Below are 23,813 nucleotides of genomic sequence, written 5' to 3'. Positions count from 1 at the left end.
CTGCAGATGTTACACAAATAGAGTTACTGCACGTTTAGAAAGTGGTTTGTAAAATTAGCTACTGTTCTTGGTATTTCAAAACACAAAATTGATGCAGTTATTACTTGGATCTGTGTATAATTGTAAGTTTACTTGAATGTGCATTATGTAACTTTTCTAGCTGGGGGTCCACTGTTTGCTTGTCGCTAAGGAGATGTTATTGCTTTGCCTTAAATGTTCCAGACTATGGCATTGATCATATATTTTGCATTTGTCCAGTTACATGTGTTTATATTGTTGAAAAATACCTTAAAACTTGACTGGCTTTGTCTGGAATGTTCTAAAGTATTACATTAAACTTTTCTATCTCAATAAAGACATGCATGTGCCCCCAATAAGCCAAGTTATAGGTCTGATCTATGAAATAGCAAGCCCACACAGTAAGAATTCATGTTTTGCATACAAGGCATAATGGCATAATACAAGGATATTATGCCATACTGGAACATGGACAGATGGAAATGGAAATCAGACATATGGAAATCTCCACAGAGACAAGCAGGTGATGTACCTTCTGCCAGAAATGTTACATAGTGGAGCTATAACCAATTAGATTTTTTTTTTTTCAGAAAAACGCATTGATATACATATTGCTTATGCACTAACTTTTCTAGGCTCTTAAACTTTCATACCAGCATCTTTGGCCACTGTATCCACATCCTGCTGCCTCATCTCTGCCATGTATCCCAGAACAGTGAAGATCACAAACCCTGAAATGAAACTGGTCAGACAGTTCACAGAGCTAGTCACCAGCGCATCTCTGGAGGAAAAAAAACAAAACATTATTGCAATTTTGAATTAATTGTATATGAACAGGACTAGAAATAGGGCTAGAATGCGTTACTTGTAGCAGTTGTTGTGGAAGGGGTTGTAGCTGGCGAAGGCGAGGAGGACCCCAAACCCTGGACCCAGTGAGAAGAAGATCTGAGCTGCAGCATCGATCCAAACCTGAATAAACACAAGAAGGCAAAAAAAGACAATAGGAAACATTATTTACATTAGCAATAAGAAAACAGCAAGAGGAAGAATCACTTACTGTATTTATTTATTACCACCTGCCCCCCCGGGATGCTGTACTTTTGTATTAATTAATTTTAAAAAGTCAGGTGATAATCAATCTTAGCTTAGGACTTGCATAGAGACTACTTTAGGCTGTCTGATTTTGTAAATTAATTTACAACGAATAACCTCATGAAAGGTACACAAAGTTTTCCTAAATATAAATCATTTCAGTCAACATTGTTTTAAATGGACTCACTGTAGTGCTGAGCAGTTTGCCCCAGTCTGGTTTGAGATAGAAGACCACGCCCCTCCAGGCTCCAGGGAGAGTGGCTCCACGAATCAGTAACACGAAGAGGACCAGGTATGGGAAGGTAGCTGTCACCCAAACCACCTGAAAAGAGGGGAGGAAAGTTATAATATATATTTTTTTTCCCTTTTAAAGCTGCACCATGTAACTTTTCTGGTCTGCCACTTCCTTGTCTTCATGAAGATCAATCAAACAATCAACAATGTTGTTAATCCTAAAAGGGCAGACATCTGGTCATGATCTTATTGGTTTGCCTGTAATGTTTCACAGTGTAGAATTTATGTTTTTGTTTATCTCAAATTTTAAAAATTACAGGCGTTTCTACTGCTACCAAGTTTACTTTAAAATCAACAGATCTCTAACTTCAGATCTGGCAGTATGGAGGTGTCATATTCTTGGAATACTGGAAACAGATACAGGTTTAATGCCAGATTGTTGAAAATTCAGGCAGTTCATTAACATCTCTATGCAGTCAAGCAGAAAATGGACCCTCCACCATCTACGTGATCTCCTAATTTATTAATGGAATTACATCTAGTCTCAAAGTAGTGTTTCCATTTAAATTACATGAGTAGGGTAAAAGTGTAAACCTTACTGGAAAGTGTCAAAAAGTTTAAAGTTTATATTTTGAAGCCACCAATACAAAATTAAGTTCGATGAGGCTCCCTCTTTTATTATTATGTGTACTGTGAGCTTGTGGTTATCATAGAGAGCTAATGACTTTCTGCTGTATCTGCCAATCTCTGTCTCCATGAACCCATCTCCCTCCAGTGAACACCTCATCCGGCTCACAGGCGCCCGGCCGTGTACCTTCCCAGACGTCTTGACTCCTTTCCAGATGCTGAAGTAGACGATGGTGAAGATGAAGAGGAGGCACAGGGCCAGCTGCCAGCTCACCGCACCCAGGTGATGAAGACCAGGGGAGAGGTGCACCTGCAGCACGTGCCGACTGTCAGGAGCAAACATGGGTAGAGATTGACTGGGTAAGTTAAAATGTGACTATAAAGACTCAGTTGTAAGTAGAGATAGTTGGAATTTAATAATGCAGGATACAACGAAATAGAAGCAAGAAATATGGTCATGTATGTACCGGTATATACAATTGTTACCGAGATATCCTGACTTTTAGTTTGTTCACACTGGATTGGTCCTGGTTTGAGCCCAATTTACTCCTGATGTAGGCTTGGTTTGATACACTTCTAGTATAGTCTTGTAGTCTGTGTGAACACATCCCCAGCATTGAACCCTATAATGCAATAATAATTTCAACCCATTCCTTTTTGGCTATATAAAGCTTGTCCATCATGCTTTCTCATCTTAAAAAATAAGGAAGTAGGTACTGAAGTCCAAATTGCTCATAGCTTTTACAAACCCATTTTTACATTGCCAGTGTTCGCATGCTGACCTTTATAGGTGTGTGCACCTTTTCCACAGGGCAAAGCAGTGGTGGCATGTTTGTAAAATGCTATAGGTTCTATGCCTGCCCAATCCAAGTACTGAATACTGCAAAACAGGACGCCCACCTTCAGGAAATATGTAAGTGTTTCAGTGTTATAGGAGGTGATGGGTGGGACATACATATGTTTAGATTGGCTGCTATAAATCATTAGTAATGAGTAATAAAGGACTGAGACCAGTGAATCTGACCCTTCCTAATTACAGACAAAATAGTGTCAAACTACTGCTAATATATAAATGATAATATAAAAATATTTTTAGGGCTAAAAGGTTACACAGTGGGGCTTTAATGCCAACAGTATCTTGGTACGCAGAATGTAATAAACTATACCATCTGCCCTAAGGTCAAACATTTGAGATTGGATGTTAAACCAAGAGTTGATTTATGTTAAAAACAGGAAACTCTGGCGCCGAGCTGAGGAGGGGAATTTCTTACTTTAAAACATTAAGAAGGAAAAGTCAACTCCAGATAAACCCTGAATCGGTCCCATACACAAACATGGAAACTGTGCCGGGACACTGTGATAAGACTGAGCCAGCAGATATCACACATTCAAAACATGGGGGAATATTGGAATATTACAAAGGCGCTCCTAAAGAGAGGATATTGACTTTGCTTCAAATCACCTGAGATCAGATATAGCAGCAGACGGATGGGCGCAAGTTTCTGACTAAACATGGAGAGTTTGGGCTGCTAAGTGCTTCAGTCCTGTTATTAGGCTTAGAGGGACTTGTACAAACATGGGAAAACTATGATTCCAACTCTTGAAAAAAAAAAAAAAAAAAAAAAAAAGAGAAAGAAACGAAAAATCTAGTTGCAATAAAATTCCTAGAAAAAGAAGGAATGGAAAAGTGTACAAGAGGGAAAATATACAAATATATTTAAAAGTGCACGGTGCAATTTTTCTGGAGGAGGGTCTGCAACCATCTTGTCTCCATGGAAACAGTATTGCTTTGCCTGGAATGTCCCACCGTAACACATTAAACATCTATTTCTGTGAAGACAAGTAGGTGATGTCACTAGGCCAAGTTACAGGTCAGATCTGTAACTTGGCCTATTGTGACCCCTGCTCACAAGAATAATGTATAATTTTAGAAGACATTTTCAGCAATAAAATCACCAGTAATCTAATACATGGAAGACCAATAAGTTTAATGCCATACTGTGGAACAATCCAAGCAAAGAAATAACAAGATTAGTTATATAGTGCATCTTTAACTTTACACTGAATAGCCAAGAACAACAATGCCTTTGCTTTAGTAATGATGCGTGACCATGGATACAGGCAATTTTCAATTGAGAGGTTATTGGTATTGTTAACTGTCACAAAAGAATCTATATAATTTCTATTATTCTGTTTTCTGCATGCAAAATAATAAGCTGTTTATCATTTTCAGTCTTATTGTACCATTCCCAGAAACAGCTAAATATACATTCAATTTTAGAAATCGATTCATTGCTCAAGCTTTAAGAATACTTGATTACCTGTTAATATCTTGACATAACTGTGCAAAACAATTTAAAAATAAGCTTATTTAATAATTATTAATAATAATCATACATTGATTTTATATAGTGTTTTTCATGGTAACTTAAAGTCCCTTAATTATCATCAAAATAGTGGCATTACTACAGACAAATCAAGAGTTTATATATTATTTGTGGTTTAGTTCATGCCTTTAATTATGCCCTCAGGTTCTCAGACGGTGCTCTTTTCTCACATATCTTAGCAAATCATTCTTAGGATATTTATTAGGGATGGTATATCGGTTATCAGTAATATCGAAGTATTTATATCAGTATCAGTCCCATTTAGAAATTTAGCTTTTATTTGGTACCAATATTTTTTCTTCTGCACCAAACCAGTCTGTGTCATTCCCAGTTCATCCTCAGTGCATCAGTGTTTTTTTTTTTTTTTTTTTTAATATTATTATTATTTTTTTTTATTTAATTTATATTCTATTCATTAGTAAACTCCACAGTAACATAAATTACTATGGTACTTTATTAAAAGCTTGGTATCGGCAAATATCACCTATCGGCCATAATAGCAAGATCAATATCGGATATATTGGTATTGGTATTGGTATATAAAAATTTTTTTAAATCCACATTGGGCCATCCCTTTTTATAACTACTTGGATAGTAACAAACGAATAATCAGTTAACTAATTAAACATGAACCCCTTGTTAACATCAGACCCAAACCAAGCATCCTTCCTTCCTAACTCCTGTCTCCTCTGTCCTCACCTCCTAAGCCCTTCCTCCCACTTACATGCACTTACGTATAGAACTCCTCGGCGGGGGAGGTGGACGAGTTGGACCATGTGACGTTATGGTCTGTCCAGATGTAGCGATTACAGTTGGGTGTGTTCCACCCGTTGGTGCAGGTGGTCCAGGGCAGCACAGGACTGAACGAGGAGAGCAGGTAATACAGCGCCCACGCCATGATGGTGTTATAGTAGAAGGCAATGTAGAGCGCGATGATGCAGATGGCAAAACCTATGCCTGGAAACACACAAATATGTCTTTTTATTCTGTTTGACTCACACATGTTTAACACAAACCCTGCATATTTGGGCATATTTGAGTTTTCTCTCAAATTGAAATCACAGGAAGTGCTCCACTGTGTTTTAAAACTCCAGTCCATACACAGTCACTAGAACCATTTGGATAATATCAGCCCTTGAATTGCCGATCTCTTCTAAACTAAATGTAAAAGGTAGCTGTTAACTTAGTAACCGTAGTTTTCCCCACTTCATGACATTACAAGGTGGAAGAAAATGTTTTAACGTGTAAACTTGTTGACATATTACTTGTTTCTATTGTACACATTTTATTATATTTATTTATTTTAGGCATATTTTTAGGACTTCCAGTCTTTCCTCTGTAGGAGCCCTCTGCAGCAGGAGCAGAGGTCGGCTGCGGCTGCCAGGTCTGTCGCGTGGGCTCTTGATGGAGAGATGGTGCTGGGGCCTCATCTCTCCCCTGGGCCCTGTGGTGGTTCCTGGTGGTGGTGGATGTCTCTCTGCTCCTGGTGTACACGGCTCCTCTGATGGTGCTTTCTCAACTGGTTTGCCTGTATTCAGCCTCACATTTTACTATAGGTAGTTTTACGTATTTTAGCATGTTAGTGTGTGTGTGAGTGAGTGTGCGTGCATGTTTGTGCATGTGTATATGTGTGTGTCTGGGTTGTTTGGTTGTGTGGGGTCAGTCAGCAGTGGGGGTTGGGTGGGTGGGCGGAAGGAAATGTGGGCTTGTTTTTAATCACCGTAAAACACTTAGCATTACATTTCTGTATGAAAAACATTTTATAAATAAAGTTTGATTGATTGACTGATTGAGTGATAGACAGACTAATAATAAAAGGGTACTCAAAACGGGTGAATGAAACAAAACACAACTCCGGGCAAGATAACAACATTCTCACATGGCTTAAAGCTCACAAGAGTCAATGTAGTGTAATATAGAACCTTTAAATGTGTAATATTTACTGTCAGTGTATTTACAGAATTCTAACAATTTTTTTTTTATATATATCTTAGCTACGGTTCATTTGTCTGCACCTGTGTCCTTAAGAAGGTCAAATAATGGCTAATAAATAATAATAATATAAGCTACTTTTGTCCCACATGTTTTATCGGACAGTACAGATTTAAGTGTGAAATAGAGGTAAAGAGTAGGGAGAGACATTCAGTAAATTGGCAGTAATCAATCTCAAAATGCTGAGACTGGCAGAGTGCACAACAAAATGAGATACTGTTTAGACCACTGGACCACAACTTATGCAAGATTAGTGAACATTTTTTAAGTTGTCAGTCACTCTGTAAAAGCTTGTATGAAGATCAGTGCCGATTCAGGCTAATTCCAGGTCTCTTTGGGTAAAAGTGGGTGACATTTCAATAATTTACATAAGCACAGGTTTGTGAGTGTGGCATTTGGAGGTAAAATGTGAGGATTTCCATTACAGAGAGTCCACAGAAGTTACAAGGAAACGAAGGGTTTCTCTCAGGGCAAGCACAGGTGAAGGCAGCTGTCTCTCACGATTTAGCTCAAGGAATAATGTGTTAAACTGGTAATATTTTGTTGAGATTTTGCATTAGAAGTTAGATTATCATATATTATATTCTGATTGTTTTCTCTTTTTTTAATTGATGCATTTATTTAAGTGGGTACTGGTCAGAGGACAGAGGGTCTTTGCAGGCCCCAGTTCTGAAAGACTGATTCCCGCTCTGACAATTTTCTGAATGTCTCTCCCTACTCTCCACCACCCCCATATCCCACTGCTTAAAGGGACAGTTCGGAATTTTGGACACAGGGCCTCATTTCCTAGTGAGCCAGATTGTTGGAGACGTGTGGAGACACTTTTTAAAATATTCCATCCAGTCCTTGTATTTGCAGAGGCCGCTGGTGCTAGGCTAGTGCATGTCAATGGCCATAGTTAGCCTGTCACTTCACAAAGCACCTGAGACAAATCTATTATTACGCCAGACTGTCGATGTAAATGTCTGTGTTGACAGAATAATGTTTGAAATAAAATTAACCTCACATCGCATTGAATTGAATTGAATTGTCGCATGTTGGGGGACTATTTTCTCATATATCAGTCCGCTGCAGCCAAGCTTTCTATCAGAAAGTGCAACTCGCTGCTGCTGGTCAGAGATAAATCCTTCAAATGCAAGGTTGGGTTTACTTCTAAAATTATTATCAACACAGCCATTCACATAGACAGTCTGGCCTTAAAAATGTTTCACCTAGGATTCTTTGTGGAGTGGTTAAGACTGTTTTTAGTGGCTGGCTAACTATGGCCATTGACATGCACTAGCCTAGCACCAATGACCTCTGCAAATACAAGGACTGGATGGAATATTTAAAAAAGCGTCTCCCCACGTCTGCAACACTCTGGAAATGAGGTCCTATGTCCAAAAATCTGAACTGTCCCTTTAATGTCTTGTTAAATAAAAGCTAGTGGACAGAGAAACTAGATCATCAAAAAAAAAAAAAAAAAAAAAAAATATATATATATATATATATATATATATATATATATATATATATATATATATATATATTTAAGGAATTCTTGGCATTTAAAGAAATACTCATTACCTTTAAAAATCGGGCAGATGTGTTTCCAGATGGAGATGCAGCCGCTGCGATGAAACTGTCCCAGGGCAAGCTCCATGTAAAACAAAGGCACCCCGCCAAACACCGCCATCAACAGGTAGGGCAGCAGAAAAGCACCTGAGCACAGAATAGGGGAAAAGCTATCATATTTTTTCTACACCCATATGGATGTTGCAACCAAATAAACCGTTGCAGCTCTCCAATCTATGTTCAAATCAGATGTATTTATAACAATGCATATATTATAACAACACATCAGAATACTGAATTCAAATTCTGTGGTCATGTGATTTCAGCCACACTAATATAAAGAGAATTTCACAAACAGTTCATGCTCAAATTATGTTATGGGTTACTATTAAGGGGTATTGTACTTGGAATATTAATGCTATATTCGCCAAAATAAGTTTCAGTTTTGTTTTTGATGGTTTCAGGTGATCCTCCTCTTGCTCCCCATGCTAACTTACTCCCCCTTCAGAGCACTATCACAATACAATCAGCACGCACCCCCCTAATGTAACTACAACACATCGTATCAGATTTGTGACATTGTAGTGCCTTGTTTTATATCCTGCTTTTGCACATTTATGAAAAAACGACAATACGGATGATGATGTATGAAACCTTGTGAGGCATGTTTTAAATGATGGAAAAATTATAAAATGGTAGAAAGCTCTACATTTTTGGAAATTTCGGTTTTCTAATAACCCAATCAGAAAACTGAAAGTGCTCCTTGCTTTCGGTTGCAACGATCTAGAAAAAAACAGCTCGAACTGTTGTCTTATGTTACTATGGTAGCTAATCCCATCCCAGTTCAAGTCGTGATTGTAACAGTTTTAAATGTAAGCTCTTATTACCAGTTTTAGACTGCATAGAGAAGGGGATTAAGGGAGTGTGACGTCACTCGAGTCAAATGAAGTTCACAGAGACTGAGAATTTGGAGCCGAGTTCCATATTAGGAATAAGAATTGATTTACGGACAAAATAGTAAAATAAAAACATCAGGTTCATGTAGAGCGGGTTAATATGAACATTGTAAGACCAAAATTACAAGACTCGAGTAGTTACGGAGAGAGGGACAATTTTCTTTTAATATAAAGTCAATTGGAGTGGGAGAAGATGGAGCCGGAAGCAAGCCCATGCTCACTTCCTATTTGGAACTCTGTGGCTGCCGCATTAGCCAAGTCTGTATATATATATGCAGTCTAAGTTACCGATACTACTAAAATTCTGCTGGCTGGAAAATGTCTCATTATTCCAGGAGAGTTTTTGATCTTACTTCCTGAACTGCAAACATTTTTGGATCAAACCTGCAGTGAATTAAGCCCATGTGAGGTCTGTGTGAACTGTGTGGAGGAAGATTGATGGTGTGAGTAGAGTTTGAAATGGGAACAAAGAGAGACATTAAATAAAAAGACTTTTATGGAGATAGGATAAGTGGACACAAGAGAAACACTTGTCAAATCAACTTCCACTGGCTCTTTGTCAGTTACAATTCACAAAGAGTTTGAAAAATAGTCTGTGGAAGTCATCATTATTCTACTTGAACAATACAAAGAAAGGTATGCCTTAGGAGGGCTGCTGTAAGAGTTCTGCCTCCCTGCCATATAGTTATAAATAAAAATTGATCTTAAAGCTACCATTTTTAAGTTTATTTCATGTTTATTTTCACCAGTAGATAGCAGATGTGAAACCTGTTCCCCCTCCCTTCACCTGTACTCTCTGGTTGTCTTCTGTCATGCCAAAGCTGGAACACTATCCAACAGCAGTAAAATAGGTAGCATCTAGTGGTGATATGTGAGAATACAACGGGGGTGGGTCAGCCAATCTAATTACAGATGGTAGCTTTAAGTATAGAAAAAAAATGAAAAAAAAAAAAATGAAAAAAAAGAAAGAGAGAACAAAACTGGATGTGCCCGAGTCGCTTTAGAATAATCATGATCTAGAAGTAGTAAAACACCCTGGGGAGTCAGACTGGGAGGAGTAAAGGGTACTGTTTACCCAGGGCCTGGTGGAGGAAGGGGCCCTTTACAAAGTCTGTAATGGGCATTTTTCATTAGACGACATGTAGTGCGGGGACCCACCACGATAATTTGTACCCGGGGCCAAAAATTCGGTAGCCTGATTCATCAGCCGGTTTCACTTCATGGAAACCATCTGACCTCGCAGCATTAGGATTTGTTCGCTCCACGGTAGGCGGGTACTTTTTTATTTAACCAATCGCTGCGATTTCGTCGTGACGTATGTAATGTGCTGCTAAGAGGGCTAAATGGTATATTAAGCTTTTCCCAAATCCCATAGGAAGAAGGGCAATAACGTCTTTCCCCTTGATAAAATTAACCAAACATTCTCCTTGATCTCGGGAATTGTTGCCAAAACAGAATATATGGCATTGTCTACATCCATCTTGACCACTTTGTTTACTGAAGTGCTGGGGATCCAGTCATGGCTTCAAAGCTCTTTGCTGATTGGCTGGTGCACAGTCTACAACTTACGGGTTTCTTGCAAACCATCTAGTGTATTCCGATTCCTGACCTAGTCCCTGGAGAGAAATTAAATCGAGTGGAGGCACTAGGTGGCCTTGCTAAAAATTTGTTGCTACAGCCTTGAAAACACCACGTTTGAGTTTGCAATATTAGTACAATTTTATTCTACTGCTTTTAACACTGTGTGATTTGTGTGGTCCTCTTGTGTCTTTTAATTAATTTTAATTTATTGTATTGCTTTTATGTATTTATTGTGATTGTATGTTTTTGTTCTTGTGTTTTATTGTTTTAAGACTAGTACGATTAAATCTGAGCGTTTATATTAGCATTATTTATCAGTGTTGTTGCTGTTGTAACTGTGTATTTGTGCAGCACTTTGGAAACTGTTTATGAAATGTGCTACATAAATAAAGTGGATGGGATTGGACTGAAATGGGTATTCCATTTCAAGCCTTTTCCTTAGTATCCAAATCAAGCTTTAAATTTTAGTATCATGAGAACTCTATACTACATATACAATATTTAAAAGCAGACCTAGGGCAACAGGGACGGGTCAGTCAATCTAATTACAAAAGGAAGTTTACAGATACTTTAAAAATGACATTAAAATGATAAATTAAGGATGCATCGATACGATACTGGTGTGAATCAGATATTAGTTCCACATATCAGTTCAGTCAATATCCTGAATTGACATAGATGTAATAATACTAAATTACTGGTTGTAGTTAGCCCAGAAATAGTAGAGGTAGTGGATAGGGTTGGGTATCATTAAGAACTTGCCGATTCGATACATACCTCGATACATAGGCCACGATACGATACATATTGTGATACAGTGTACTTCCGATTCGATACAATATATTTCAAAACGATTAGATACAGTTCAATAAAAAATAAAGGCTAAATCATGGCTGTGATATTAAAAGTCTTTGTTAAACCACTTCTTGTGCAAAGTTCATATGAAAAATGTGGAAAGTGAAAGTGTTTAATGTACTGCATAAAAAAGTTTCTTTCCTCTACACAAGCAACAAAACTGTAGCACTATAACAAAATATTTTAGTAAAATACACCAAAAAGTACTCTTGGCGATATATATCGATACAGCAGCCCATTATATCGATAGTGTATCATCACATTAAATTATACGATATATCAATATTTCAATATTTTTGCACACCCCTAATAGTGGAATAAATGACAGCTACACTTTGATTTTTGAAAATAAATGCTGAATAAATAAATGCTGTCTTTAGGCTCGGCACTAGTATCAGTTACTATTGGGTGTTGGCACATACTTGAAGCTATAGTATCGGTATCAGAGCTGAAAAAGCTGGATCGGCGCATATAGACAAAATTCTTTGGTAGCTTTAGATTGTCGTGATCTACTTTTAGAATAGTCTTGATCTTTTTAAAATGATTATTATTTTATCATAATTTACATTTTAGTATCATGGGCATACTATACTCCACATACAATATTTAAAAGCAGTCCTATCACTTATATTGTGCTCCCTGGCCCCTGTGCACTTGTATGTCTCTGTGACAGAAGCCTCAGATAAGGCTTGATTGAGCGGCTGCCGTGGCGACAGGTTATTAAGTAAGGAGAAAGAAACTTGCCGCGTTCTCATAAAAAAAAAACACAATTAATACTGTAGCCTGTATCAAGTGTGTCCCGGCCCCCATCTCTGCCCGCTCGGGGAGACACGGACACTGCACAGGAAATTGCAAAGATTTTATTATTGCAAATCCAATAAAAGGGAGCTCCTGTTTGCTGCTAGGTGAACATTGTGTAGTAACAGTCTTTAGTGCGTATTCTCTGTCAATATAAGCTACAGCAGTGGAGCCTGGGCCAAATAAAACCATATGAAACATGCTAAGGGAGAGCTGGAGGATTAAGCAAAAACATTAAATTGCGTAATAAGCTGATTTGAATGTGTGTAATTAAGAGTGCACAGTAACATTTGAGACGTGACTAAAATATAAAGAGCAACTAAACTATAGGAAGAATGTTTGACCACCAGGCTTTTCTGTGTGAGTTTGCGTGTTTCTTCTATGGGAGAAGTGTCTGGGTGGGTTTCCTCTGGGCACTCTGGTTTTCCCCATCAACAAACATGCATAATAGGTGAACTCTTACAGCTAAATTGTGTCCCCGGGTGCAGCAATGTGAACAGGTATACTGAAAATCACATAATAGGATAAATTTGGACCTTTTTGGATATGACCACATGGTAAAAAACGACAGTAACAACTACTTTTTAAAGTCTATAAAGAGGTTCTAATGTGGTTTTAGTTCTTTTAGCCTGCACTATGCACTGTTATCACTTTTCCAGATGCAAATGTGTATATATAAAATAAAGTAACCTTGAACGTTATTGTCCCAGCAACTACCGCCTTTGCAATATTTTATTTGGATCCCTTCAAATGCAGCTATTCTTTCAGTTCTTTATGTCAATCATTCAATTTATTTCCTAATTGGATTTGCACAAGACCAGTGGACTACATGACAACAATTTCAACAAAACTCTACAAATCTTCCCCTTGAGGAACAATTGAGAGCAATACAAGCAATAAAAAGGAATATTCGACCCAAACAAAAGGAGATTGTACCTGCTTAAGTTACGCATGGTGTCCTACAATGAAGTATCCCTATTTAGCCGTGTCCACTAACTCCCTGTTTTTATTCACTACATCCTTTTTTAGTCTTCTTCTCTGGACCTCCTGCTTACCCCCACATCCCTTTATTGACAAATTCATTACACCGCCTCCTCCTGTCTGAATAGGCCCAAAGTGCTTTATCTGACCTCTCTGACTCTAAAACATCCAACATGAACTGCCCTGATGTTCTCATTCCTAATTTTTCAGTTTTTCTTTATATATATGTTGTATTTTTGGCACTAATTTTTGACTTTTAATTTTTACATTTAACTCAGAAAAACCTTGTATGGGACTCTGCGTATTTTGGGTTGCCTGTTGCAGTAATAGGAGGCATATTTTCTCACTTTAACAAGAAGCAAAACTCATGCTCATGTATCACACTCAATTACAAAAGTCATTATAGATGCACCAGTCCACCCTATGTCTATGATCACAAGTGACATTTCAGTGCCAGATGAAACCATAGTAACATAGTAAGGGCTCGTCTTGTTTAGATACTAAAATTTCAAACTCTTAATACTAGATGCTGATTACGATACCACAATGGAGATTTAGAAAATGCTCTCTTTTTTAGTTATAGTAGGTAATTTTCTTATACAAAAGGCCGTTAGTTCTGATTCAAAATACACTGATACACTTAAAATGCAAATACAGTTAGGTACTCACACCCTAGAATATAACTCAAGATCTGAGACATCTCCTGGCACCTGGTTAAGTTGTAGAATGGGGCACATTTAACTTCTGATAATAAGATATAGGGTGGTTTCACATTGGCACATCAAAAACTGGAACAAAACCTGGACTAGAACAAGATTAGCCTAAAACAGGTCAGGATTAATCCGGGCTCAAACGGGGACCAAACCAGGACAAGTGTGAATGTGGCCAGAGTTTACCTTACCCTAGCTAACCCTAGACTTACTAACTTTCACCTTGGAGATGGGTGAAATTTGACTATTGGGGCATATCGTATTCAATTTACTAAAGCAAATATTTTACCACAACACTTTTATGAAATACACTTGTTTGCAAGTTTCTTCTGTATTGAAATAAATTGTATTTGAAATTTATTTATCTGAGACTGTACTATGGAGAATATATTTCACATACAAGTAGTATTAGCTCTATACTAAATGCACTATTGTATTGGTTTTATAGACTTTATAGACACAGTTAAAGATGGACTATGCAACTTTTCTGGTGTGGGGTCCGCCACCTGCTTGTCTCCACTGAGAAGTTATTGGTTTTCCTGGAATGTTCCACAGTATGGCATTTAACTTATCTATATATACTTATCTTCATTCAATACTAGGCGTTTTTAGTACCAAAACATACATAGAAAAACAAAGAACATATAGATCTGAACATGAACATAACCGATTTAATGCCATACTGCGGAACATTCCACTCATTTTAATGGAGACAAAAATGTGGCACACAGGACTCTCCACCAAGAAAAGTTGCACAAAGTATTTAATTTATTATTTTTAAATATATTTATACTTAAGTAAACAGTTAAAAGTTATCTCACTGTATCTGTTACAGGGGTCAGCTTATAGTCAACAATTCATAATCCTAGACTAACTCCCTAAACTTTCCTTCTTGTTTAAAACCAGATAAACTTTGGTACAAAACTGGGTGGGCACGAGGCAGTAACCACCTCCATTTTTCTAATACAAGCTGAAATATTATCACAAACTTGTCTACTTTATTTCACAACACTGGCTCTCCCCTCACACACCCATCCACCCATCCATCCATCCTCCCCTTCCTCCTCCCTCTCTCCCTCTCTCCAAATCTCCTCACCTCCTCCGTTCTGATAGCAGATGTAGGGAAAGCGCCACACGTTGCCCAGGTCCACAGCGTAGCCAATCACAGAAAGCAAAAAGTCCATCTTCTTACTCCAGGTCTCCCTCGGCCTCTCCAGACTGGTTTGTTGGACCACCAGAGTCCTGAAGCCACCCATGGGCGCTGACGAGCTATGTCCCAGACTGGGCGCAGTCCCACCTGACCCTGCCCCGCTCCCCTGCCCCTCTCGGAAGTTTTGGGAAGTGCTTGTCGTGAAACCGTTCGAAACCTGCGGCTCGGAGCTGGATAGCTTATGTCCTCTCTGCTCAGTTCCGTCGGCTAGCATCAACTTTTCACTTCCTTCCCTCGTCTCCTCATTCCTTTCCTTAAGCCCTTCGCTGTTGCTTCCTACGTCCTTGGTCATCATGCTTTCGGTCTCCATTGGGTCGTGCCGATGTTGGTGTTGGCGAAGGTGGTTAGGGGCGGAGAGAAGAGTCCAAGAATGAAGACAGGATTGTGGCTGTACTGAGTGATGAGGAGCCCATTAGGGGAACAGAGCTACGGGACAGTAAAGGTGTAGTTTGGAGGAATTTGTGGGGGAACTAGGTAAAACAAATAGCTCCTTTGTGGTCAGATAAAGACTAAAGATAAAGTCAAAGTAGTAACTGAAGTGGAAATGTGGTTTGTTATGAGTTACTGGGGCAGCAGGTCTTCTCCATTGGACGACAGACGGAGAAAGATCTGAAAGACACAAAACTCAAGGTCAGATATAACATAGAAAACAGTCTTTTTGCGCTTGTTTTGAAAGGTGAAATTAAACCTGTATCCATATCCAAACACAACTGGAAGATATTCATTTAACAAGCATTTCAAACTGAGTCTAACGTAACTTTTGTGCACGATTATATGTCTCATATTTTCAGTTTTGAAGTTCGTCAAAAATGCAAAACCACACAATAGATTTCAAATACATTTCCTACTATGATTTGGTACAAACCGTACCAAATTGACAAACATTCCAAACATAACTAAGAAAATCTGTAAGACAAAAACAAAACAAAAATCCTCTGCAGAATAAAACTGCACACAAAGAAATATTATTTTATTATGACATTTTATTTTAATTAGGGCTTTTTTGATTTACTTTAACTGCTTTTTGTTTACCTATAACTGCTTCAAAATAAAAGTAAGAAGAATTTCCAAACGAGAGATATAAAAAGCATAATATATTACAACCTAAAACTTCTCAAGATGCTACAGCGGTATAAATGTCCCTAATACAACCACAGTATAAACACATCTTGTACTTTACCTTTCCAGAATCCAGCAAGTGCTCAACAAACTCTAAATAGTCCTCAAATCAAAACTTTAAAATCCTTATAAGAGCAAAAGTTAGAGGAGGAACTACACACAGGAGCCCATCAGGACACTGTGTAGCTCAATGAAAGCTCAAACCTCTCTCCTTTTCTCCCTCTCTCTTTCCTCCCCCTCTCCTCTCTCTCTCTCTTTCTCTCTCTCCTCTCCCTCTCTCGCTGATAGAGATGCAGAGAAACATGTGTGTATGTACAGGATGCATAGTCCGAGCTGAGACAGGGGGAAGTTTGGCTCAAAGCACACTATTGTAATCTAAACAGAAGTAATGGACAAGTTCACTGTGAGGTCTGCACTGACATTACACTCACAGTCATTGGATTATTACAGACTGTAGACTCCTGTTACTGCTGTCAAAGGGATAGGCCTGTCACAATAATTACTGTATCGTTTAATATATGAAAGGTGGAACTATATATTTTGGGTATTTTTGGCTACATCGTGAGATTTAACTCGTAAAAGGTTGAATAAATAACTTCTATTACTCATTACTGATGCAAACTAGTACTAAATTGTTCCATTCTGATGTTTTTTGTAATATTATTGTACTTTTAACATACTTTTTGTGCTTACTGTGTTGGTGACGTTACATTTAGTTGCAGTATTATAGTTTTTCGTCTATATTTACTTCAGCAATACATCCCACTTCAAAATCTGTTATCACGGCAGGCATACAAAAGGAAATACTACTGTGCCCTTGAGCAGACAGACAGAGAAGTGGCTGCCATTCTGTGTCTCTGGTCTCTCAGGACTATCAGCAGTAGGTGGCTGTACATTTACTTGAGTAATCTTAAAATGCAAAAAAAATTACTTCTTGGGAGTGGTTTTCAGACTCCTTACTTGTACTACCTACTACCTACTACCTACAGTACACTAAGTAAAAAAATAAATAAATAAATAAAATTCTCATCTGTTTAATCATCTTTTTAAATCATTTGAATATTTTTCTTGCACCATTCCTTCAGATATGATTTTATTTTGTTTTTTCTGGTCTATTCTTTGATATTACCACAATTTGGGCACTATTCAATGTTTTGTTATGTTTTATGTGTTTTGTCCATTTAATAACATTAACTTAAATATAAATCAGATGTTGCGTCTGGACAGTTAAACATATCTGAGTAGTTGTTTTTCCCAAAACTTTTTTAATCGCGGTAGTAAAGTCATTTCTCAGACCACAATATTTTTAAATTCTCTTTCACTTTAAACAGTTATTTAATATCTTGTTGAACTGAGAGTTGAATGTAAACATTTTGTATTTTGGTCTCTTATAGAAATAGGAAATGTGTTTTAATAATGAATTAGAGATAGATAATGTTGTGGAATTTAGCATTTCCTGAATACTTTTAGCAAGGACACCTCCAGTTCATTGTTGACATTTCTCTGTGGTTAGCTTTGGCGTCATTACTGCAGAATGAGTCCTTCTATAATATCATCAGTTCCCTTGGTCTCACAGAAGAGGTACGCTATGTTCTTCTCATTTTATCTTGACCAGCATGTCTCCATACTGTCCTTCTTATTTCCTATTTAAATCTCCTTGTGTGGAAGCAGATTCAGGCTTGAATAGCCAATACCAACACGCAGTGTTGAGTATTCAAGGTCACCGGATCCTGAACGGAGGGTAAATAAGGTTCTCCTGTCTCAGACTTCAGACTCTCACCAACACACAACACAACACAACTTTTCCCGTCCTGTTAACAGTGTGTAGGTAATAAGTAATGTGTACTTCAATTGCTGTGGGCCCCATTTATAAGCTAAAGCCAGCTTCAGGGGTGTCCCATTTACAAAATGTATTTGCTAAATTATGCATATTATTTTTACTGAATATTTTTGTCATTTTGTAATAAATAAATAAAAATAAATTCATACTATTTGTGGCTACTAGACTAAACTAGAGAGTGCATGGTTTGAATCTGCAAGCTATATATTATAGGAGGATCGCTCTACCCCAGAGATGCTGTCATCAACCAGGACAAATCCAGGACAAAACCAGGTCAGAATAAAAACAAATATTTAAATTAGAAGCGAAATTACAAAATAAATGCCAAGTGAACCATGAACAATGAACTGCAGTTTGAGAACGGCTGCTTAAAGTCCTATGCTATTTCAATGACACCAGTCGCATTCAAAAACTTAAAAAATACTCAAAATAAAGCATAAATTACAACCTCAACTATGCGCACACACACACACAAACAATTTATAAGCCGTGAACTGCAGTTTGAGAACCACAGAAAGGAAAAGTCCCATTACACTATTTCTATGGCACTATGCAACAGTCTCATTCACAAACATGACTAAAACCACATTGTAAAACTTTTCATTATTCAAACAATTATCATCCTGGCACCTACTTTGTGACAGTTACACCCTGACAGCTTCACGCACACCTGCTCAAAAGAGTGATTTTTACAACTGAGCTGTAAATTACATGAAGTCCTATTTTAGTTTTGCTTTGGAGCAGCTCGCGAATCCAGGAGCGTACTGCAGCCAGCTACCATTGTTTACATCTCTTAGTGATAAAACAGAGTGGACCACAGGGCTTGAATCATTGTGTTTTTAACACGCAGTTGTGATGGTGTTTCGTCTACTCTTCAAACTAAAACTAACAAAAACATGGCAACACTGTATATTAATAACTACACTAATTCATGCATTCAAGGGCCTATGTTACACTGTTTTGTCAGCTATGTTATAATGTTGTTTTCTCATCAAAAATATACCTGGAGTTATGGTTTGTTTCATTCACACATCTTTAACACACAAACCCTGCGTATTTAGGCTGAGTTCTTCTCTAAAACTGAAAACTGTTCCACCTTGTGATGTCATGTGGTAAAATAGGAAGTGCTCCACTGTGTTTTTAAACTCCATACACCTTCACTAGACTCATTTGGATGATTTCAGCCCTGGAATTGACAATCTCTACAGTACAAACGTAAAAAGGTAGCTGTTAACTTGAAAACTAGTGCTTCATGACATCACAAGGTAAAACCAAGCATTTTGAGCTTTGGAAATGTAGACAAATGTGTGAATGAAAGAAAACTCAACTCCAGGTATATTTTTAATGAGGTAACAACATTATAACATGACTTAAAGCTCACAAGAATCAATTTTGGGACTTTAATAACCGCTGATAACCGCTGATAAGTAGTTTAAGTATATTGAAGTAAACAAATATATCACTTAAGAATCTTTTGGCTCCTTTTGCCTGTTTTGCACTCACACCCACATCCCTCATGGTGGGTCCAGACCTCAGAAATGGTTGACTGACAATAATATGCTTATCGGAGCTCACGGGGGTTTCCGGAATAATTTTAGGCTTAAGACGATCAAATTTCCAAAACAAACTTCATCCTATGTTGTTTTAAAATCTTCTGTAGTAATATAAAGTCTTGGATTATACATCAAAGTTGAGTGAAATTGAAATTGTTATCATTTGAATAACTGTGGTAAATTGTAATATATTTTACTTTCTGGCCTTTTGTCTGTTTTATCTCCATAGAGGTCGCCATGGCAATAAACATGCTTCCATTTGACCCTATTCTCAGCATCCCCGTCAGATTTATTATTTTTACAAAGGAGAAAAATGTGAAATTGTCTATGCCCCATTCAGCATCCTAATCTGACTACCTATTATAACTTAATGTACCATATATTTGTGGTCTACTACCTCAAAAACTCAAACCTTTTTACTGATATATTCACTGTATCTTCTCTGTACATGCATCTCCAAACAATATCAACCATATCTCTATAACTTCATTTTCAAATATAAGATGTAGGGATGTAACGATATCCAAATCTCTCGGTACAATATTATCACAATATGCATCTCACGGTAAGATATTTATTCCGATATTTTGGAGAGGACACTTTTTTGCTTTTATAATACGTTGACAAGATTTTGGTGTAATCACAAGAATTCAAGTAAAAAACATATTTCTTTATGTTGTTTGCACTGAAATGAAGCATGGGATATGTAGTTTTTGATGTTTTTAAGCTGTTGCTACTATAAAACCATGTATTTAAGCAAAGGAACTTGTAATTCGATATATTGTGACAGCACACGATATTATTGTGAGACTTCTGACGATACGAAATCACGATATTTCGGTTATTGTTACATCCCTAACTAGAAAGCACTCAGAGTCCTCCAAGGATTACCCCCATTTTTTATATAAATTGCGATAAAATCAGTCTTCTGGATCAGATCTGGATCAGCCTTTGGAATATGAAAGGATCCCATTGTCCATCCCTGAGTCAAATTTCATGGGGTTTGGTCAATAATTAACCGAGATATTGAGAAACAAAATTTTTGGCCCCATTTACCACAATGTTAACTAAAATTTCAAAGTGATCCAAAATCCAGGATTTGTTCCGGATCACCCCCAAAATGAAATCAGTTCTTCCTTTTCACATTTCCAACAAATCCTGAAAATTTCATCAAAATCGGTCCATAACTTTTTGAGTTATGTTGCTAACAGACAAACAAACAAACAAACAAACAGACAAACGCCGGCAAAAACATAACCTCCTTGGCGGAGGTAATAATATGTGATTTCATAATTTCTTACACAAAATTGAGTCTTGTGAGCTGTAAACCACGTTATAATGTCAGTACCTCCTCATATCTGGAGTTGTGTTTTGTTTCATTCATACATGTTTGAATAAGACCTTTGTTATTAATTTGTCTATATTTGATGTCATGAAGCAGTAGTTTTCAAGTTATCAGCTAACCTTAACTTTTACCTTTAATTCAGAAGAGTTTGGCAATTCCAGGGCTGAAATTATCCAAATGATTTTAGATACGGTGTATGGAGTTTGGAACCAAGTCTTTTCTGTTTGAGGGAAGAGCACAGCCTAAATATGCACAAAACACAATTCCAGGTACAGTTTTGATGAGGAAACAACATTATCAGTGATCAGAAAACAGGATAATATGGGCCCCTACTGTATTTGCTGCTAATCAATGCTTATTTTAACTACATAGTATTTACAAAGCTTTATTTTAATACATGTACACAGCATTTGATCAATCAATTATTCCACCAATAAATCAATATCCCTTCATATCTTAAAGTAAACAGCGTACTGTATAGATGCATTTATGTAATGTCAGACTTTAGTTTAAAATGGACATGGAGGGTAGGTCTGAATATTTTAGAAGAATTTGATTTTAAGATTTCAAAATAAACACACTGGCTTATATGGTTAAAGGCTCCTGATTGTTTTCGCATCTTTTCCCCACTATGGGAGCTCTTACGGTTAAAATATGTGTGCTACCTGCTTCTAAATATAATTTTTTTATTGTTTGAAAATCAAGAAGAAGTTTTTGTAATATATTGTGATGGCAAAACTCTGCTCTGGTCTCTGAAAGTTGCAAAATTAAAAAATGAGTATGCTCAGAATGCACAAGGTAAGTGCAAACTGTTTAAAATAAACAAAATTAAGAAGGTAAAATGTAAAAAGTCTTATTTTTAACTATATAAATCAAGGGGTATTAGAAGTATGACATTTTAAAAAAAATAAGATTTTGGTTCCAAACACAGTAATATAATAATAACATCCGGTTCAATATTTGTGAATTTTCTGTTTGTAAATCTCTTTCAATTTCAATGTATCCGCCCATCACCTCCAATCATAGTATTTCCTTGTGGTATCAAATAATCCAATGGGACTACGCGCTGTAATCTGTCAGAATAGGCAGTGACATGGATCATAATTTAGACAAAATCACTTCTTATTTTGGATTTTGTCACCAGCAGTAGTGTTACAAAACTGTTTAAAGAGAATGAGACGCTGAGGCTGTGATTGGAGGATTATCCTTTGTGCTATTTCATGTTATTGTCCCCAAATTATTCACTCACAGCAGGTTTTCAGAGTGAGACTGTTGCATAAATCAGGAAGGTGAGACAATGACGTAATGAGCAGGATTTTTGCTACTACATCGAAAAATATTTTATTCAAGGGTCAATATTAAGCTATTTTTTTGATCAGTTATAATGTTGTATGCTCATCAAAAACATACCAGGAGTTGTGTTTTGTCTGACAACATTATAACGTGGCTTATATCTTACAAGAGTCAGTTTTGTGTAATATAGGGTCTTTAAATTGTTACTATTTACTTTGACTGAGAAAGTGCCCTCTTATTTCCAAAGACCTGTTGCTGTTTGAAGGCTGGGCTCATATTGTGTTAATTACTCAAGGCTTTACTAGAAACGCTCTGGATTTACGCCACATTTTTAGCTCAGTTTGACCTGAATTTATTGTGAGTCGTGCAAGAATTGAGGAAGGGATATTTTGCATGCATTTTTAGACCAATATATCAAAAATCTGCTGTTAGGGCTGCTCAGTGTTCAAGATTATGAAACGTGCACCTACAGTTTTGTAACTTACAACTCTTTGCTCTTAAACTACAGTTTATAAAATGGATAAAAATCAAAAGCAAACCTGAATGATTCAAAATAATCCAAATCACTATTACACAATGAAAACTAAATACAATACTTATTTCATTCTAGTTTGTTACCTAAATTCCCTAATTATCCAATATTTGAATCTATTAAGACAATTAATTTAAAAAGAAAATCAATGAAATGTTATTGCTGACGTTATAATGAGTAATACAGTAAACGTCAATAAAATGAGAGAAGAACATTTTCCTTTACTTAGATAAATATGTAGGTTAGGTTGGTCAAGGTAAAAAGTACTTTGTCTTACTATTTGCAGTGGTGGAATGTGACAAAGTAAAAGTAGTAAAGTATTGTAGTTAAGTATCCATTTTAGGTATCTGTACTTTATTTAAATAGACTTAAAGGGGATACGTTTTACTTTAACTTCAATATATTTGAAAGCAAGAATCTGTACTTTCTGCTCCACTACAATTCTGAACTGAAAAGTAAAAGTATTTTTATTATTATCACAGACATTCTCAAATGACTGAGGATTTATTTTTAACACGCTCACAGTCTGAGGAAACAAAACAAATAAAAACAGCTAGGAAATATTACTTCAGTTGTTTCTGTTAAACAAAAATCAGCACAAATCTGTATCATAATCACTACATTTGAAGCTTTTTAATATCTCAAATCTCAAATTTTACTAGTAATACCATTACTAATACTTTTTTTTTCATGTGATACTTTAGTTTTATTTTTTTGCTCCAGTATCTGTGATTTCACTTGAGTACTTCTTCCACCACTACCAATTTCTCTGATTAAAAGAACAGGAAATGGCATCTCAATATTTTATGCGCTATAAGTAAACATTACATTGTAAAAAGGAGTCTTACCTTGTTTTCACCAGTACGTGTTGTCCATAGACCATCTTGTCTCGAGTCCTCCTCTCTCCTCTCTCTCCTCTCCGATGACACACAGGCCCATATTCTGCACCTATGGGTGGCTTAGTTAGTTAAGACACAAACACGCGTACTCAAGCATGAATGCAGCAGCCTCTTACCAACCTCCTGCATATGCCCTGAGCTGGAGAGCAGGATCCTTCCCTCTAATCCTGGGTTACTTGATGTGATGCATATTTATAAGTCCCCAAAGAGAAACAAGAAAGGACCAGACCTGTCGCC

At 37.0% G+C, this 23,813-nt stretch overlaps 1 protein-coding gene across 2 annotated transcripts in view; it reads right to left on the bottom strand.

The window, feature by feature from the left end:
* Positions 1–23,810, bottom strand: part of slc6a4a (solute carrier family 6 member 4a) — a 31,274-nt gene extending 7,464 nt beyond the window's left edge. The window contains exons 1-9 of one of the 2 annotated variants that reach the window (XM_055166956.1): positions 23,697–23,810; positions 23,526–23,625; positions 14,882–15,604; positions 7,917–8,051; positions 5,093–5,315; positions 2,159–2,297; positions 1,298–1,432; positions 884–987; positions 672–799 (exon numbers count right to left, since the gene is read on the bottom strand). In XM_055166956.1, the coding sequence (XP_055022931.1) occupies positions 672–799; positions 884–987; positions 1,298–1,432; positions 2,159–2,297; positions 5,093–5,315; positions 7,917–8,051; positions 14,882–15,305 (1,288 nt within the window). In that variant the 5' untranslated portion in view covers positions 15,306–15,604; positions 23,526–23,625; positions 23,697–23,810. Of the gene's footprint in view, positions 1–671; positions 800–883; positions 988–1,297; positions 1,433–2,158; positions 2,298–5,092; positions 5,316–7,916; positions 8,052–14,881; positions 15,605–16,175; positions 16,263–23,525; positions 23,626–23,696 lie in introns of those variants that run through there. The other variant, XM_055166954.1, reaches the window with a different exon arrangement.
* Positions 23,811–23,813: the final 3 nt, after the last annotated feature.

Source organism: Boleophthalmus pectinirostris, unplaced genomic scaffold (assembly GCF_026225935.1).
Source record: "Boleophthalmus pectinirostris isolate CB_2022bp ecotype Guang Dong unplaced genomic scaffold, ASM2622593v1 HiC_scaffold_9, whole genome shotgun sequence".
NCBI classification, from domain to species: domain Eukaryota; kingdom Metazoa; phylum Chordata; class Actinopteri; order Gobiiformes; family Gobiidae; genus Boleophthalmus; species Boleophthalmus pectinirostris.
The sequence above is the reverse complement of the archived record's forward strand: the minus strand, read 5'-3'. Positions and strand labels throughout refer to the sequence as shown.